This window comes from Geotrypetes seraphini, chromosome 6, assembly GCF_902459505.1.
Source record: "Geotrypetes seraphini chromosome 6, aGeoSer1.1, whole genome shotgun sequence".
Classification (NCBI taxonomy): Eukaryota; Metazoa; Chordata; class Amphibia; order Gymnophiona; family Dermophiidae; genus Geotrypetes; species Geotrypetes seraphini.
Window position 1 is genome coordinate 61608257 of NC_047089.1, and position 20065 is coordinate 61628321.

General features: G+C 49.2%; 1 protein-coding gene across 1 annotated transcript in view; it reads left to right on the forward strand.

The window, feature by feature from the left end:
- KPNA3 (karyopherin subunit alpha 3) overlaps nt 1-20065 on the forward strand; it is a 251650-nt gene that overhangs the window by 206740 nt on the left and 24845 nt on the right. Inside the window, exons 11-14 of the mRNA XM_033950092.1 lie at nt 2437-2565; nt 11425-11529; nt 11637-11708; nt 11826-11988. Coding sequence (XP_033805983.1) covers nt 2437-2565; nt 11425-11529; nt 11637-11708; nt 11826-11988 — 469 coding nt within the window. The remainder of the gene's footprint in view (nt 1-2436; nt 2566-11424; nt 11530-11636; nt 11709-11825; nt 11989-20065) is intronic.

Below are 20065 nucleotides of genomic sequence, written 5' to 3' on the forward strand. Positions count from 1 at the left end.
GTACAGAATACTGCAGTAAAAATCATATTCAATGCAAAAAAACATGACCACGTTACTTTTACATAAAGCTCACTGGTTACCAATAGAACATAAAATCACCTATAAAATACTTTTGTTAACTTTTAAAATCCAACAAAATAACCAACCAGAATTCATCAATAATCTTATCCCATATAACCCTTCTAAGGCTCTTCGATCGTCAGCTCATAATCTCTCTGTTCTTTCACTAAGATACATAAATATAGTGAGATCTTCTTCTATTTTTTCTGTGACTGCGCCTTCTCTTTAGAATAGCATTCCAACTTATTTACGCAATGAATCATCTCTTAATCAATTCAAGACAAAGCTAAAGACCTTTCTTTTTAACAATGCCTTTGAGACTTAGCTGCCCTTTTAAGGGCGACTTAGAATGATTTTATTTTTATTTAGCCTCCTATTATTTTTCCCTTAAACTGTTATCTTTTATCTTTGAAATTGTAGTTCCTGCCTATTATCCTCTTGTTTCCACCTGTTATGGATTTATGTCTCCAAAAGCCTGTTGTCCCCTGTCTTTAAATTTGTATTTTAACTATTGTTTTCTTCTATGATTTTGTACACCACCTAGAAGGATGATTAGGCAGTATAAATTTTTTAAATTAAGCTTGAAACTTGAATCTCTTGTAGGCAGCTTCATTAGCATAACTTTTTGCTCCTCCTCTTACCTCTAGACTGCCCACCAACTTCCAGCTGTCTTCCTACTAGCAAGACAGTAGGAGCTTGTCTTTTCTTTAACATCGGTATTTTTGCAACTTTGCATGTTTCATGCTGCAGAGGTCCCTGTGGGAACAGTTCTGACTGCAGGAGATTGCAGACTTTCCTGGTAAAGTCTGCTTCCAAGGGAATGGCTGCATTGTAGTGGACCCACCTGGACAGCCTGCATTTATAGTTCGAGGCTCGGGAACTGTTCCCTGGGTAGTGTTGCTTAGCCCATGTTTGTCCACTAGGGGGTTTGAGCACAGGCTTCATGGCTCCATGGTGATGTATTGAGGATCGGAACTGACTGTGTTCCTCTACGCATTTGCGTACGTGATGTTTCCAGGAGGGGTAGAAGTCTCCGCCGGTGTGTTAGGCCCGAGAGGTAGTCAGAAGATCCTGGCAGTGCAGATTCCAAAGCTTGTTGAGGCAGAGAATCTCTAAACTGTTTCAGCTTCCATCTTGCAGCTCCCAGCACGGCACATTGAGTAACAAACTGACAGCATATGAGATCAATTTTGGGAGGGGGGTCTCCAGATTCAGATTAGTCCTAGATGTCCCCCCTCCCCCTCCCGCTACTCCAAAAATCATAACATTGCCCCCCCCCCAAAAAAAAAAATTTTCAGTGTTTCCTCTGGTGTTTTAACACTAAAATCACTCCCACAGTGGCCATCTTGGATTTTCTTGATTTGAATTTAAAGCTTTTATCTACCTCAAAACACTTTGTTTTTGAAAGAAAACAGGTCAGATGGACTCCTCAAAGCAGGCTACTTCTGATTCATGCCCTATTTTTGGTAGATGAACGTCATGCGAGTTTCTGTGTTCCAAGTACTGCATGGCACGTGGTGGGGGGGAGGTGGCATCAGCTTTGCCCCCCCCCCTGCCTGTTCAGTGGTGGGGTGTTCTAGCACTCGGTCCATCTGAGGACTGTCCAAAAAGTCCAAACTGGGGCAAGGGAACAGCACAAGTGCATCTCTGGGATAACGCAGTAGCTATTTGGCATTGAAAACCCACAAGAGCTCTAAGCAGGGATCGGAGGGCATGACTGCCTCTCAGGGCAAGGTTTTCCCCTGGAATTTATTAATGTTTCAGGCCTATTTAGCCAATAAAAGTTTGGAAAATCCGCATGTACAATCGGAGGACAGTCTGCCAGCAGATGACTCAGATGATCCAGACAATGTGCTCATGACTATCTTATGGCGGGCATTTCCATAGTGGGAAATGTAGTTGCAGTCACAGATCTCCAGGACTCAGATTTGGAGAACTTTCAGCGCTGATAGGGATCATTCAGAATCCCTTCAGGAATTGGAGACTACTCAGTCTTCGACAGCACAATGCTGTCTTATGAGTAACATGAAACTGCAGTCTTCTGTTTTCCTGACCATCCAGACATTGCAAAGATGCTCATGGATCACTGGGAGATGCTGGAAGGTCCTCAGAGAGGCAAAGGCTATGTCAAAGCTCTATCCGATGGCGGATACCTTTAATCAGCGTTTTTCCAGAGGTGGATTCCTTGGTGGCGCAGGTTACTAAGTACACTTCTCTTCCCAGTGAAGGCTTTTAGCCTTGTTAACCCCTTCCTTCACTATAATAATTTGATATTCTGCCTTTTCCATATCCTGGTATACTGATTCGTTTTAGAGATTTTGTTTTTTTGTTTAATCTACAGTTGCACTTTTTAATACAGATATATTTTATTTTTAGACAGCAGCACTGAGAGCAGTAGGCAACATAGTGACGGGTACAGATGAACAGACGCAAGTGGTCCTAAACTGTGATGTTCTGACTCATTTTCCAAATCTCCTCACACATCCAAAGGAGAAGATAAATAAGGTAAGCTTTGGTGGTGGAGTTTTATGGAACTTGTGAGGTATGCGTGAGAATTGGAGAAAGGGGCAATTTGCAGGGTGAGAGGAATTGGGTGAGGGTGGTGTGGAAGAGGAGGTTCTTACTGATTTTCAGCAACCTCTTCCATTTCAGTAGGTAATAAGTTAAAACTCTTTTGGGAAACCTCAATTATTAATCGTAGTGTAAAGGGGCTGTTGAAAAGTTCTTTCATTTCCTCCCTTAATGCAAAGGCAGTGGGGAAAGAGAGAGAGAGAGAGCCAGGATGCACCTCTTCCACTCCCTCTACTGCCACATCCAACATTTCTCCCTCCTTTCCACCAGTCCAACATCTTTCTCTCTGCCTCCTGCACGCTTCCTCTTTTCCAATCCTCATTCCCTCCCCCTGTCTACATCACTCCCTCCCTCCATGAGTTCAACTTTTTACTCTCTGCCCTCTCCCACTTTTCCTGAGTTTGACATTTCTCTTTCCCTCCTTTCTGCCTTCCCCATCCCTCTCTCTCTCGTTCTCTCTCGCTCTCTCTCCCTCTCTCTCTCCATGAGTCAAACACTTTCTGCCTTCTGCACGCTTCCTCTCCTCCAAACCTAATTCTCTTCCTCAATCAGCATCTCTGTCCCTCCAATGAGTCAACTTTTCTTCCGCTCCCCTCCACACCTTTTGGCAACAAATCTTCCCCTCTCACCGACAAGAGGGGGGAGCTATTTTTGTTTTGGTCCTTAGTGGAATGCAAGGAATAGTATAGGAATTAACTGTGTTGGGTCTGCTTGGAAACAGTGATCATAATGTGATCAAATTTGAGCTTGATACATGGAATGACATTGTAAAAGAAATCTGCTATAGAGGCATTTAATTTTTGAAAGGGAGAATAAAGGTTAAAATGAGGAAGAGTATTAAAAAGAAGCTAAAAGGATAAATTGCAAAGGTTAGGTCTGTAAATCAGGCACATGGGTGTTTAAAATACCATCATGGAAGCCCAGACATGTATCCCACGTATTAGCAAAGGTGGAAAGAAGAGGAAATGAGAGCCAGCATGGTTAAAAAGTGAAGTGAAAGAGGCTATTAGAACCAAAAAAAATCCTTTAAAGAATGGAAAAAGGATTTGAATGAAGAAAATAAGAAGAGAGACAAGCACTGGTGGTGAGGGCTGCTGCGGCAGCCTCCTTTATCCCAGGACAAGCAGGCATGATATTCTCACATGTGGGTGACGTCATCTACGGAGCCCCGATGCGGAAGCATTTTCAAGCAAACTTGATTGAAGATTTAAGTTTGCTCTGCTGCTCCACGCATGCGTGCCTTCAGGCTCCACTAGGGGGTGCATCCCCTCGTGGTCTCCAGTTCAAAATTTTCCGCGAGCCTAGAAGCCGTGTTTTTCAGGCTCTGCCCCAACTGCCTTCTAGCACCGCGATTTTTTCTTGTTTTTTCACGATTAAGTCGCTGTGCGCGAATTCCTTACCTTTTTACTTGATTCCTGCTTCGTTTTCAACGACCCGGAGGCTTCCGGGTCCCCGTGGCCGCGTGGCTAATCGAGCCGCGGCTACTTTCGATTTAATGTCCCGGCCTTTGACCGGCTTTAAAAAGTGCACCCGGTGCGAGCGGCTCCTTTCTCTCACAGATCCGCATCGCCGGTGCATCCTCTGTCTGGGGGCGACTCATCCAACCGACTCCTGCCCCCAGTGCGCTATTTTCCAAAACCGGGCCCTCCGCCGAAGAAAAGCCCGCATGGCGGATCTCTTCACCCCGGACCAAACCTCCACCTCGGCCTCGAGGTCGGCCCCGGCCTCGGCCTTGACCTCGGCCCCGGATACCTCACGAGACTCGACCCCGAAGTCCTCAGGACAACAGAAAACCTCGGCCCCGGGTAAGTCCCCTCTTCCCTCTTCAGGTTCTGTAACAGCAAAGAAGCCAGCCTCGGGAACAACGGCAACGCATGGCGGAAGCCCCATGCTTACAGCCCCGTCTAAGCCCTCCAAGCCTTCGGGCCGTGCCTCCACCACACGGGAATACTCTGATACGAGGTCGCCCCCGGTGGAGCGCACCGAGGCAGTGGACATACCTTCGATGCTGTCCGGGCCCGTCTTCCAGGACTTACTCCGAGCGATGATCACGTCGGAGCTGTCCACCGCAATGGCCCAGTTTCAATCGGCCTCGACCCCGAATGTGCCAGACCAGCCTGGGCCTCACACCGAACAACCTCGAGGAAAGGTGCGCAATCCTCGCCGCATCCCATCCTCCTCGGACTCCTCGCCGAGACGCCCGAGACGTTCCCCCTCCGCGGACCGCCGAGGGGCAAAACGTCGGGCTAGAACGACAGAAACCTCGAACCGCCGTACCTCCAAGAAGGCCCGAGGTTCACCAACCCTACGAGGCCGTTCTCCTACACCTCGTACAGGACCACTAAGGGTGGCTGAGTTATCACTCTCCAACCCGCGCATCCTCCGAACTCCCCCTCGGACGTATTCTCCGAGGGAGTCCGGATCAAGGTCACCAATCCGACATCGATCGGTACCCCTAACCCCGGCATCGTCTCCGAGGGGCTCCTCGAGACGCCGAAGATCGACAACCCCGGAACACTCTCACAGTGCTTCCCCAACCTCGGAGCATGGATCAGAGCATGAACCTCGATACTCGAGGGAAGCCTCCTTATCCTTCTCCACCCGACGAAGGTCTCGTTCCCCGACCCCGCACGGGGCCCCGGGGACATCTCGCCCATCCTTCACTCGCTTTGTCCAAGACATGGGCCACGCATTGGACTTAGACCTCCAGTCCGACTCCAGATACTCGAAGGAGTACCTGGCGGAGCTGGATATGCCATCACTGCCCAGAGAGTCCCTTCGCTTACCACCTAACCCGGTACTCCAACAGACCTTCTTCAGGAACCTGGAGACCCCCTACATGGTCACGGCCGTACCCTCCAAAATGGAGGCCAAGTACCGCACAGTACCTTACCCGGGATTCGAGCAACCACAGCTCTCCCACCAATCGCTGCTAGTGGAATCCTCCTTGAAAAAGGCTCACCCGTCCCGGGTCTCAGCAGCGGTCCCCCCAGGCCGAGAAGGCCGAACCCTGGACAAGTTCGGCAGGAGACTATACCAAAACGCAATGATGGCCTCTAGGGTGCAAAGCTACACTTTCACCTTCACATCATACCTCAAACACCTCATTGGACTATTGAGAGCCTTTGAGACTGACCTACCGGCCTCCCGGCAGGGAACGTTCGTCCTGCTCTTAGAGTCCCTCTCCAACCTGCGCCTTCATCTATTCCACGCGGCCTACGATGGCTTCGAACTCTCCTCCAGAGAAGCAGCCTTCGCTATCGCCATGCGCCGACTAGCTTGGCTGCGCCTGGTCGACATGGACCCCAACTTACAGGACCGGTTGGCTAACCTCCCCTGCGTGGGAAAGGAATTGTTCGATGACACTATCGAGGCGGCGACAAAACGCCTCTCCGAACATGAACGCTCGTTTGCCTCCCTTGTCCGGCAAAAGCCCAAACCGCCAGCGCCCAGGCCATACAGGGCCCCTCCGCGCCGCTACCCACAAAAGTCCACCCCTGCTTTCTCGCGGCCCCCACCCAGACGTCCGCAAGCCCATCACAGGGCCATGCCCAAGTCTCAACCGCCCGCGACCACCAAACCATCCCCGTCCTTTTGACGGGACACGCGGAAGGGGGCGGGCCCCCTCCGCCATAGTCCCAGACCCCCTTCCCATCGGAGGTCGACTCAAAGCCTTCTACCCTCGCTGGGAACAACTCACGTCGGACGTATGGGTCCTTGGCGTGATCTCATCAGGATACTCTCTCAACTTTCGGGCCATTCCCCCGGACAATCCCCCAAGGAATTGCCCTCCAAACCGGACTCAGCTACCTCTACTCCTCTCCGAAGCTCGAGACCTGCTTCGCCTGAGAGCAGTGGAGAAGGTCCCCCCCGACCAATGGGGGAAGGGCTTCTACTCCCGTTACTTCCTGGTACCGAAAAAAACGGGAGACCTACGCCCAATACTAGACTTGAGACGCCTCAACAAATTCCTGGTACGGGAAAAGTTTTGGATGCTCTCACTACCAACACTCTACCCCCTGATCGACGAGGGCAACTGGCTCTGCTCCCTCGATCTCAAGTCCCAGTGCACCCCGCTCACCGCAAGTTTTTGCGTTTCCAAGTAGGGGACTGGCACCTACAATACCGAGTCCTCCCTTTCGGACTAGCATCATCACCTCGGGTCTTCACCAAGTGCCTCGTGGTGGTAGCAGCAACCTTACGTTCCCAGGGCCTCCAGGTATTCCCCTACCTGGACGACTGGCTAATCAAAGCCCCGTCCAAGGAAAGGGTTATCTCAGCGACCCAACAGACTATTACCTACCTACAAAGTCTGGGGTTCGGAATAAACTTCCCAAAATCTCAACTACGCCCCTCGCAGTCCCTACAGTTCATCGGGGCCACGCTGGACACGGTTCGCCTCCGTTCCTTCCTCCCCCCTCCGCGCCTGGAGGCGTTAGTAAGTCTGAGCCGAAGGATCTCTCGGCTGACCTCAGTATCAGCCCGACAGATGATGACCCTTCTGGGCCACATGGCCTCCACCGTCCATGTCACACCCTTCGCCCGCCTCCACCTGAGAATCCCTCAATGGACCCTGGCGTCTCAATGGCGTCAAGACCGGGACCCGATCGACCGCTCCGTAACAGTGACTCCTTCATTGCAACGATCGCTCCGCTGGTGGGCCGACTCTTCAAATCTTTCCAAAGGTTTGCTCTTCCTCACCCCACCCCACAGCAAAGTACTCACCACGGACTCGTCGGAGTACGCTTGGGGAGCCCATCTGGACGGCCTACGCACCCAAGGAATGTGGTCAGCACAAGACCGTCGCTGCCACATCAACGTGCTAGAACTTCGGGCCATCTACCTCGCAGCTGTAGCCTTCCAACATCTGCTCCGCGACCGAGTGGTTCTCATCCGAACCGACAACCATGTAGCGATGTACTACGTAAACAAACAAGGGGGCACAGGGTCTTGGCCCCTTTGTCGGGAAGCCCTACGCCTCTGGAAATGGGCAATCTCCAACAACACCTTCCTTCGGGCGGTGTACATACAAGGAGAACAAAACTGCCTGGCGGACAGACTCAGCCGCCGCCTCCAGCCACACGAGTGGTCACTACGCTCTCAAGCCCTACGAGGAGTGTTCGAACGGTGGGGGACGCCTCAAATAGACCTGTTCGCGTCCCCTCACAATCACAAGCTGCCTCTCTTCTGCTCCCGGATATACTCCCCGGACCGGCTCGAGGCCGACGCCTTCCTCCTCGACTGGGAGGGAAGGTTCCTGTACGCGTTCCCGCCATTTCCTCTGATACTGCGGACGCTTGTCCACCTGAAAACAGTACAAGCCACCCTGATCCTGATTGCCCCTCGCTGGCCACGCCAGCCGTGGTTTTCCCTTCTACTTCAACTCAGTGTCAGAGATCCACTGCCTCTGCCTCTCTTTCCCTCTCTACTGTCACAGGGTCAGGGTTCACTGTTACATCCCAATCTTCAATCTCTTCATCTGAATGCTTGGTTTCTCTCCCCCTGACTGCTCTCCCCGTGTCTCAATCAGTCAAGGAGATATTGGAGGCCACTAGAAAAACCTCGACGAGAATCTGCTACTCCCAAAAGTGGACCAGATTCTCAACCTGGTGCTCCTCCCACAGCCAGGACCCGGTGTCGGTCCCCGTCCCCCTGGTCCTTGACTATCTACTTCAACTATCTCATTCCGGCCTAAAGACCAACTCCATTCGAGTACACCTCAGTGCGATTGCGGCCTTTCATCAGCCCCTGGAAGGGAAAGCCCTCTCGCTCCATCCCTTAGTCACTCGCTTCATGAAGGGCCTGCTGAACGTCCACCCCCCTCTCAAACCTCCCCCGGTGGTTTGGGACCTTAACGTGGTTCTGGCCCAACTAATGAAACCTCCATTTGAGCCCCTAGACAAATGCCATCCAAAATTCCTCACTTGGAAGGTAATTTTCCTACTCGCGCTCACGTCCGCACGGCGGGTTAGTGAGCTACAAGCTCTGGTAGCGGACCCACCCTTCACGGTATTCCATCACGACAAGGTGGTACTCCGCACCCATCCAAAGTTCCTACCTAAAGTAGTGTCTGATTTCCATCTCAATCAGTCCATTGTCTTACCTGTGTTTTTTCCCAAGCCCCACTCTCACCCCGGAGAAGTGGCGCTCCACACTCTTGACTGCAAAAGAGCGTTGGCCTTTTACCTCCAACGCACTCAGCCACACCGGAAAGTCCCACAACTGTTTTTGTCCTTCGACCCAAACCGGTTAGGTCACCCAGTTTCCAAACGCACCTTGTCCAACTGGTTGGCCGATTGCATCTCCTTTTGCTACGCTCAGGCTGGTCTCGCGCTGCATGGTCGAGTAACGGGACACAAAGTCCGAGCGATGGCAGCCTCCGTAGTCTTCCTCAGGTCCACACCTATTGAGGAAATCTGCAAGGCTTCCACGTGGTCTTCGGTTCATACCTTCACCTCCCACTACTGTCTGGACTCCCTGTCCAGAAGCGATGGCCGGTTCGGCCAATCGGTGTTGCGAAATCTATTTGCTTAAATTGCCAACTTCTCTCCATCCCTTTTCAGTAAGCTTGGAGGTCACCCACATGTGAGAATATCATGCCTGCTTGTCCTGGGATAAAGCACAGTTACTTACCGTAACAGGTGTTATCCAGGGACAGCAGGCATATATTCTCACAACCCGCCCACCTCCCCGAGGTTGGCTTCTTGGCTAGTTAAGTGAACTGGAGACCACGAGGGGATGCACCCCCTAGTGGAGCAGGAAGGCACGCATGCGTGGAGCAGCAGAGCAAACTTAAATCTTCAATCAAGTTTGCTTGAAAATGCTTCCGCATCGGGGCTCCGTAGATGACGTCACCCACATGTGAGAATATATGCCTGCTGTCCCTGGATAACACCTGTTACGGTAAGTAACTGTGCTTTGTGGCTCGAGCGTGCCACTCTAGATTGTGACCCAGGTGGTTTGCCTTCTGATCCTCCTTCCCAGCTGATACCTTGTATGATCTGCTGAGGGTAATGGGCAAGGTCCCAGCTTATGTGTCTGCTCGCAGAATCTTGGAGCTATTCAGAAAGCTGTGAAGTAAAGGCTGCTTTGTTTACCTCATTAGAATAACTACAAGACGGCATTGCATCTTCCAAAACAGACAATATTCATTTATTGTTAATATAAAAACTTACAGTATTACAGCAGCAGAGACATATCAGAAAAATGTATTGTCAGTTCAGAATATGCAATGGAGAGAAGAACTTGCACCCATATGCTTAGCAGGGGGCTAGCAGATCCCCGTAGCATAAGTAAGTGAATCTCTCTGGCTTTACCTAGAATGCACGTGTTTTTTATACAGAGAAATTCTTCCTTTGTTCCAAAAAGTACATCCCCGAATTCTAGTTATGTAATTCCCTATTGGTACATAAAATAATGTACACCTAACTCCTCCTCTCAGTCCACTCCTCTCTCACCTCCACCCCCTCCCCAGTAGGGGGGGGCCTTGCATAAACAGAGAACTCTTGGTGAACTTTCTTTCTCCAGCGCTGAGATCACTTTATCACTTTGTAGATGCTAATTAGTGGTTTTACAATTCTTTGCATCTTCGGGATTGTGTCCTTGTATGCTGAAAGTTGGCAAAGGTGACCTTTCAACAATCCAGCTGCTTGGTTCCCATAACTTGGTTCAGAGACAGGGAGCAAATGTTTTGGTACCAAGTTCTCTCATCTCGCTACACCCACATCGTCCTGCAGGGATCCTTGCTCATTATAAAAGTTTTATGGCTTTCCAGGGTGCCTGGCATATGAAGTCATACAGCACTGATAACAATTCAGCAGAACCTTGGAGAAATATCCTCCCAGCAGGGAATGGAGACAAAAACGTTAGCATTGCAAAGGCTGCAGGTGTTTACAGACAGCAAGGTACAGGCTGGGCCTGGCTATGGGAAAATATAGGTCTGTAGTGTCCAGCATACACAAGTGAGGCCAGTATGTCCAGTTGAATCATCTGTATGTCCAGGTTATCCATGTCAGCTGCTTAACACTGAGCAGCTCCTGCTCGGTACCGCTTAGTGACTGAAGCCAAAACTCATGGTAGCGAGCAAGCGACTGGGTTGGCAGCGGAGCAGGAGTGCGGAAAGCTTGCTCCTGCCCGGTACACTTCTGGACCACCAGGGATTCCAGTGGCAGAGGAGATACAATGGATAGGGCAGGAACGGAGGGAAGGGGGCTGTGTTCAGTGCCTGGCAGGGAGAGGGCTGGGTGCAAGGTGCAGATCCTATCAGGGCACTTGAATATTAAGCTGCCCAACTTATATGCGAGTCAACCATATTTCCTCCTTTTTGGGGGAAATATGGGGTCTTGACTTATATTTGAATCGACTTATATTTGAGTATATACAGTATGTTCCTTTTAATTCTGCAAAAGGGATCATTTTACCAACATCCAGTAATTGGGCGAAATCTAATTAAACCTAATCTCTCCCAACATATAAAGACTCCTGATTTTCTTAATGACAGGAAAAATGCATTGCTCTTGTACGTGTCTAACTAACATAGTCCACGCTTTATTGCTATATTTAAAAAAAAAAACATTTACTTTTAATTTTCTTTGCATGAAGTCCTATTTGTCCACCTGTATTTTTCCTAATTCTGCCCTGACTTTAGTCAATTCTTGCCAAAGTGTATGGTATGAAGTTCTTTTGTTACTATTTCTCCAACATACAACTTTTAATCTACAGGTTATATTGGTATTGTTGCTAATGCTTTTTTAAATTTAAAATTGTTATTGATGAGAAATATTTATTTTTCAGGAAGCAGTTTGGTTTCTATCCAATATCACAGCAGGAAATCAGCAACAAGTTCAAGCTGTAATAAATGCTGGTTTAATCCCCATGATTATTCACCAATTGGCTAAGGTAAATGCTCCATTTTATCTAGTCTCAAACTTGGCCTACAAACTTATAGAATACAATACCCTTCAAAGAAATTGAACACTTTCCTACCATTTTTTTGTACTTTTCAGGGAGATTTTGGAACACAAAAAGAAGCTGCTTGGGCTATTAGCAACTTAACAATAAGTGGAAGAAAGGATCAAGTATGTTTCTAGTATTTTGTAAGCTATTTAATGTGTTTAGTTTTTCTTCCAGTTGCTAAATCAGCCTCTAAATCACATACACAACATGAAAGCATCTTTCTTTTCTGCCTCCTGTAGGTTGAGTATCTCGTACAACAGAATGTAATCCCACCATTCTGTAACTTGTTGTCAGTAAAAGACTCTCAAGTTGTCCAGGTGGTTTTGGATGGTCTCAAAAATATTCTGATAATGGCTGGAGAAGAGGCTAGCACAATAGCTGAAATAATAGAAGAATGTGGAGGTAAAGATTACGTTGTTATGAGATTTCTTGATATCTGAAAGGGATCTTCCTAGAATTACATGCTTTGCTTGCCAGTTTGACTCTTTCTTTGTTTTTCAGATCAGACCTTGGAAGCCAAAATTTTCACTTGCCATTATAACAATCAAATGTCATGCAGGTGCCTGTTAACTCTGAAAATAACAGGTGCTTAAAAAAGAATGGGAAAGGGTTTACAAGCCTTAGAACATAAGAATAGCCTTACTGGGTCAAATCAATGATCCATCAAGCCCAGTAGCCCATTCTCGCTGTGGCCAATCCAGGTCACTAGTACCTGGCCAAAACCCAAGGTGTAACAATATTCCATGCCACCTTATAGTGTCATATTTCTTCCTCAAGACTACATTTTAATATATTGGACCTCTCCTTTCCTACACAATTACAATTTCCTTAGATATCTCTAAAAACATCAGAAATCAGCAAGTTGGCTATTGCAGGAAGTGGGGGAGAGTGGCGCAGTGGTTAAAGCTACAGCTTCGGCACCCTGGGGTTTTGGGATCAAACCCACTCTGCTCCTTGTGACCCTGGGCAAGTTACTTAATTCCCCCATTGCCCCAAGTACATTTGACAGATTGTGAGCCCGCCGGGACAGACAGGGAAAAATTGCTTGAGTACCTGAATAAACTCTGTAAACCATTCTGAGCTCTCCTGGGAGAACGGTGTAGAAAATTGAATAAATGAATAAATAAGTCATTGGATTTTCTTCTAATATGGATTTTGGTAAACCAAAGTTTAAAAAAATCTAATTTTAGATTCTGTCACTTTTTGTGTCCTTGTACAGGGTAGAACCTAAATAAATCAATTGAACTGAATTTCTCAATAGTGTAAAAAAAAGTTTATAAATAAGTTTTAACTACTGTTGGGAAAGTTAAAATTTTACAAAACAGGTTTTTGGCCAATGACTGGAGCAAGGAACATTTAAACTAAGCTGAACAATCTAGTCTATGACATTATGACTGTGCGTAGACTCCATTTCTGAGGCCTTTTCCTTTTCTCTCTATATATAATGTACTTCTCCAAGATGAGTGGAATTTAAATATTGACTTGTACAGGGTGGACCAAAAGTAGGTATACCATATTTATTCATTATTTTTTTATTGTACATGTTTTGAATAGGTATAATACACTATTGAACGATAATCAAGTAAAAGCGAAACGATGTAACTGATAACAGAAACCTCACATGAATGTTATTTGTGACACCTGTGGAATAAAAAAAGAAATAATGAATAAATACTATGTACCTACCTTTTGGTCTGAAAATATGAAAGTGTTTGCCTTGGCGTGTAAGAATCTTCATTGGTTATCGGTTGAGAGGTGAATTAAATTTAAATCAGTTTGCATAGTTCATCATATATTAGACTGACTCTTCAGATAATCTGATTTTGCTTTTTATTCATTTGCATTATTCTTCCACCAGATTGTGGTACTTTATTACTACATTCTCCACAGATTAGAGGAGTATGGTATGAAGACAGCTCAACTCTTCTTTTGCTTACGCTATTACAATTTGGAATAATCTACCTGTCCACATTAGGACTGATATCAATTACTTAAGGTTTTGTAAAAATTTGAAAATTTTTATATGACTTGTAATGTTCATGGTATGATGATGATAATTGAATTCTTGATTGCTTTTTGTATTTTCCTGTTAATTTTACAGCTTCTTTAGCTGTAAATCACCTTGAACCTTTTTGGTGTAGTGTGATTAATTAGCTGTGTATTAGATTAGATTAAAGGATGGATTTGGTGCAGCAGGTCCATCTGAAGCCACATAATTGGTGTCTTGGTTGTGCTCACCATCCACTTTCTTGTAAGCATTGTTATCCCAGGACAAGCAGGCAGCATATTCTCACATGTGGGCGACGTTATCCACGGAGCCCCGATGCGGACAGCTTTTCAAGCAAACTTGATTGAAGATTTCAAGTTTGCTAGTGCTGCACCACGCATGTGTGTGCCTTCCTGATCCACTAGAGGGCGCATCCCCTCCTCATGGTCTTCAGTTCTTAGTTTTCCGCGAAGCCAGAAAGCCCTGTCTCTCTTCTCTGCGTTCTTCTAAGTGCCTTTCTAGCACCGCGGCTTCTTTATTTTGTTAGGGAGTCGCTGTGCGGTTGTTGATTGATCGTGTATTTCTTTGTTTCAAAAAAAAAAAAAAAAAGAACTTTTTATTGTGTTTCTGCTGGTTCCACCGGCAGGCCCTTCTTGGGCCTCAGCCATGCGGTTAGGCCTCATTTGACTGCAACTGTATTTTCTTCTTCCCTGGCCTCTCTCTGGGCTCACCTCGTGTGAGAAGGATGGCCAGGACCCTTTTTCCTTCGTTGGAATCGGACTGAGTAGCTTCGATCCCCAGTAAGTCTTCTTTCTTTCTTTCTGTTCTTCTAGCTGCGTTACCTCGGTAATGCCACCGGCTGAGTCTCAGGCATTCCAGGCATCGAGTGCAGTCATGCCCGCCTCTATGAGACCTTCAAAGCGTGCCTCCTTTCATGGGAATACTCATCTCGAGGTTGCCCTTTATGGAGCGCACTGCTGCACCTTTATTACCAGTTTCATTGGTACGGTGCCGACTTCTGAACCTCGATGTGCCTCGACGTCGACTGGGGCTTCGTGCCTCGACGTCGACTGGGGCTTCGTGCCTCGACGTCGACTGGGGCTTCGTGCCTCGACGTCGACTGGGGCTTCGTGCCTCGACGTCGACTGGGGCTTCGTGCCTCGACGTCGACTGGGGCTTCGTGCCTCGACGTCGACTGGGGCTTCGTGCCTCGACGTCGACTGGGGCTTGGTGCCTCGACGTCGACTGGGGCTTGGTGCCTCGACGTCGACTGGGGCTTGGTGCCTTGACGTCGACTGGGGCTTTGTGCTTCGACTTTCTGCCTCGATGTCGACTGGGGCTTGGTATCTCGATGTCGACTGAGGCTGGGTGTCTCGACGTCGACGGATGCTTTGTACCTTCGACGTCGGCTGCGACTGTGTGCTCCGCGTCGCCTGAGGCTTGTGCCTCGACGTCGACTGAGGCTGGGGGCCTCATTGTCGGCTGGAGCTCTGTGCCTCGTCGTTGCCGAGGCTTCGTGTCTCACCGTCGACTGGAGCTTTGTGACGACGTCGCTTGGGGCTTTGTGCCCTTTGGTTGGCTGTGGCCTTGTGTCTCGATGTCGACTGTGGCTTGGTGCCACAACGTCGCTGGGGGCTTTATACCTCGGCAGCGGCTGAGGCTTTGGGCCTCGGCGTCGACTGCGGGTTTGTGCCCCGTTATCGACGGGGGCTTAGTGCCTTGACGTCATCTGGGGCTCTGTGCCTCGGCGTCTCCGGCTCCTGTTCGAAAGGGTTCCCCGCTTTCTCTTCGGTTCATTCCGGGCAACCGTGACGGAATCTTGTAGTACAGATTTTGGTTTCCTGGAGGAGACTCTCTCCCCGCTCCGGCTCTATTGCTCCTGCCATGCGTCCTCTCGCTTGGCGCAGAGTGTGGCTGAGGATCCGAACCTCCAGGATCGTCTCGCCACTTTTACTTGCGTGAGTTCTGCGCTTCTTGATGCCTCTCTTGCGGTGGCCACTAACCGCCTCTCAGAACGCGACCGGTCCTTCACCTATCGGGACGCCTTCAGCTGCATCCCGTCTGCCTTGGTGGTTTGAACTCCTTCTCCGGAGGTGCCCTCCGGATACCTTTCTTGTGTTATCTCAGCCTCCTTCGCAGCAGCGCTGGGTTATGGTCCAGCCGCCGGCTTCGGCGACTCCTGGCCGTCTTTTTGACTATTCTCGCATAGCCTCCAGGCTGCTCTCCTTCTGGGGATTCCTCCCCTCCCTTTGGGAGGGGTGTCTCCGTGTCTACGCACCGGGAGTATAGCCTCGCTTCTGTCGGTTGGGCATTCCCATCCTCCCATCTGCGTCTGGTCCTGGCCCTTCGTGACCTGCACTAGTTTCTAGTCTGGGAGTGGTTTAGACTCTGCCCGCCCCAGTCTCGGGAGTCCGTCGGGGCGGACCTGGACCCAGTTTGTCTGCGCTCCTTCTTGTCTCGGCCTCAGGGGGAGGCCCTTGTTTGTTTATGCCGGAAGGTGGCCCCTCTGTCCTCGGTCCGCCTCCGGTCTTTTCTGCCTCGGCAGGCCGCCTGTCTGCGCTTGAGTCAGCTGGTGTCTCCGCGGTCTTCGGCCTCGGCCGAGCTGATGCTGATCCTTTTGGGATCATGGGTCTCCACGGTTCATGTCCCGATGTTCGCCTGGTTTCATCTTCGTGTTCCCCGCTGGACCCGAGCATCTCAGTGATGGCAGGATCGGGATCCCGCTTCCCAGCACATTGTGGTGCCTCCCTCCTTGACACGCTTGTTTCGTTGGTGGGCCACCTCTTCGTATCCCCGCATCAGAAGGTTCTGCCGATGGACTCCTCGGCATAGGCTTAGAGGTGCACCTCGACGGCCTTCGGACTCAGGGTCTTTGGTCGGGTGCGGACCGTCGCAGCCGCATCAATCTGCTGGAGCTCCGGGCCATTTATAATGCCGTGGTGGATTTTCGTTATTGGTTGCAAGATTGCGGGGTCCTGGTGCGTCCCGACATCCCGGTGGCGATGTATTCTGTGACCAAGCCAGGGTGTACAGGTTCCCTGTTACTTTGCAGGGCAGCCCTTCGTCATTGGCAGGGGGCGTTACACCACTACTTCTTTCTTCGGGCGGTGTATTTCCGGGGCGAGCAGCATTGTCTGGTGGACACGTTGAGTCGCCCTTCTCGGCCGCATGAATGGTCGCTCCATTCTCAGACTCTGCGGTATGTGGTTGTTCGGTGGGGAACCCCACAGGTAGTTCTGTTCGCTTCGCCCCTCACTCACTGGTTGCCTCGATATTGCTCGAGGATTTTCTCCTGGGTTCGCATCGAGGTGGATGCTTTCCTTCTCGATTGGATGGGCAGGTTCCTCTATGCGTTCCCTCCCTTTACTCTGATTCTCAGATCTTTGATGCACCTTCTGTCGGGCTGCGCCACCATGCTCTTGCTGGCTCCTCTGTGGCCCTGACAGCTGTGGTTCTCCCTGCTCCTTCAGCGTGTCAGGGAGCCTCTGCTTCTACCTATGTTCCCTTCTCTGCTGTCTCAGTGTTGAGGTTTCTGTTGCCTCCCAATCTGCAGTCTCTACACTTATCAGCTTGGTTCCTCGCAAAGTGCCTCCCTCCTTCTGTTTCTCTCAGTCGGTGGGGATATTCTCAAGGCTTCTCGTATGGGCTCCACTCGGCAATGCTTTTCCCAGAAATGCTCCTGATTTGCTGCGTGGTGTCCTGAGCACTGCATGGATCCACTCTCTGCCTCCTTGCCTTCAGTGCTGGATTATCTGTTCCGCTTGTCTCGGTCTGGTCTCAAATCGACATCTATCCGAGTCCACCTCTGTGCGATTGCTGCCTTTCCTCGGCCGCTGGATGGGAAGCTGCTCTCCGTCCATCCGACGGTTTCCCGCTTTCTGAAGGGTTTCTTCAATGTTCATCCTCCGCTCAAGCCCCCTCCGGTGGTTTGGGATCTTAGGGTGGTCCTGGCTCAATTGGTGAAACCTCCGTTTGAACCCATTGATAACGCTCTTTTGATCTGTTTCACCTGGTGGGTGGTATTCCTGGTTGGCATCTGTTCCTAGAGTCCGTGAGCTGCAACCTCTGGTTGCGGACCCGTCTTCTGCTGTATTTTATCAGGACACAGTGCGTACTCATTCCAAGTTCTTGCCCAAGAAGGTTTCGGACTTTCATCTTCCGGTCTTTTTCCGAAGTCCCACTCTCATCCTGGCGTGGTGGCGCTTCATACGATTGACTGTAAGAGGGCGTTGGCTTTTTATCTTCAACGCACTCAGTCTCATCGGACGGTTCCTCAATTGTTTTTGTCCTTCGACCCTACTCGGGTGGGACGCCTTGTTTCCCAGCGCACCTCGTCCAACTGGTTGGCTGCTGGTATTTCCTTTTGCTACGCTCAGGCTGGTCTCGCGCTGCATGGTCGAGTCCCGGGACATAGAGTCCGAGCGATGGCGGCTTCTGTAGCTTTCCTCAGGTCAACGCCTATCGAGGAGATTTGCAAGGCTGCCACTTGGTCTTCGGTTCATTCTTTCACCTCCCAATACTGTCTGGATACTCTGTCCAGGAGCGACGGCCGGTTTGGCCAGTCGATTTTGCGTCATCTGTTTTCTTGAATTGCCAACTTCTCTCCGTCCCTTTTTGGTTAGCTTGGAGGTCACCCACATGTGAGAATATAAGAACATAAGAACTGCCATCTCCGGATCAGACCCATGGTCCATCGAGTCCGGCGATCCGCACACGCGGAGGCCCAGTCAGGTATACACCTGATGTAGTTTTACCACCCATATCCCTCTATGCCTCTCATAAGGAGATGTGCATCTAATTTGCCTTTGAATCCTAGCACAGTGGATTCCTTAATAACCTCCTGTGGAAGAGCATTCCAGGCGTTCACCACTCGCTGCGTAAAGCAGAACCTCCTGACATTTGTCCTGGACTTGTCCCCCCTTAGCTTTAAACCATGTCCTCTTGTCCGTGTCACGTTGGACAGTGTAAATAATTTGTTTTTCTGCTCTATTTTATTGATGTCTTTCAGTATTTTGAACGTCTCTATCATGTCCCCTCGCAGCCTCCTCTTCTCAAGGGAGAACAGTCCTAGTTTCTTGAGTCGTTCCTCATATTCCAAGTTCTCCATACCTCTTATTAGCTTCGTTGCTCGTCTCTGCACCCTCTCCAGCAGTTTTATATCCCTCTTTAGTTTGGGAGACCAATGTTGGACACAGTATTCCAAGTGTGGTCTGACCATTGCTCTATAAAGCGGCATTATGACTTTCTCCGATCTGCTCATGATTCCTTTCTTTATCATTCCTAACATTCTGTTCGCTTTCTTTGCCGCTGCCGCGCATTGTGCCGACGGCTTCAGGGTCCTATCTATCAGTACACCCAGGTCCCTTTCTTGTTCGCTCTTACCCAGAGTTGCTCCTGACATTCTATACTCGTGTTCCTTATTCTTACTGCCTAAATGCATTACTTTGCATTTCTCCACGTTGAACTTCATCTGCCATTGCTTTGCCCATTTCTCTAACTGATACAAGTCGCTCTGGAGTTCTTCGCTATCTTTCTGCGTTCTGATTGTCCGGCATAGCTTTGTGTCGTCTGCAAACTTAATGATCTCACTGGATATTCCGTCTTCAAGGTCATTGATATAAATGTTAAATAGGATCGGCCCAAGTACCGAGCCCTGGGGCACACCACTAGTCACTTTCTCCCAGTCTGAGAACTTCCCATTTATGCCCACTCTCTGCTTCCTGTTTTCCAGCCATTTGCCTATCCACCTGTGTATATCTCCCTCTATTCCATGGCATTGTAGTTTCCTGAGAAGTCTTTCATGCGGAACTTTGTCGAATGCCTTCTTGAAGTCCAAATATATTATGTCCACCGGCATTCCACTATCAATTTGCTTGTTCACGGTCTCAAAAAATTGAAGCAAATTCGTTAAACATGATTTCCCTTTCCTGAACCCATGTTGACTGGGTTTCAGCAATTCGTGTATATCTAAGTGCCGGACTATGCTATCCTTGATCAGTGCTTCAACCATCTTTCCAGGGACAGACGTAAGGCTCACAGGTCTGTAGTTGCCCGGTTCTCCTCTTGATCCCTTTTTGAAAATTGGCGTGACGTTCGCTATCTTCCAGTCATCTGGTATCTGTCCAGTTCTGATTGTCAGATTGGCGAGTTTTTGCAATAACTCTCCGATTTCAACCTTCAATTCCTTTAAGACTCTCGGGTGAATTCCATCCGGTCCAGGGGATTTGTCACTTTTAAGTTTGTCGATCTGGTAGTATATCTGGTCCAAATCTACTTCAACTGTGGTGAGGCTGTCTTCTATTACTCCACTAAACACTTTCACAGTTTCTGGTATTTTTGCGGTATCCTCCTCCGTAAAGACGGACGCAAAGAAGGAATTTAGTTTGTCCGCAATTTGTTTATCTTCCTTAATGTACCCTTTTCTTCCCTGATCGTCCAAGGGTCCCACCGCCTCTTTTGCGGGTTTTTTCCCTTTCACGTATCTAATGAAGG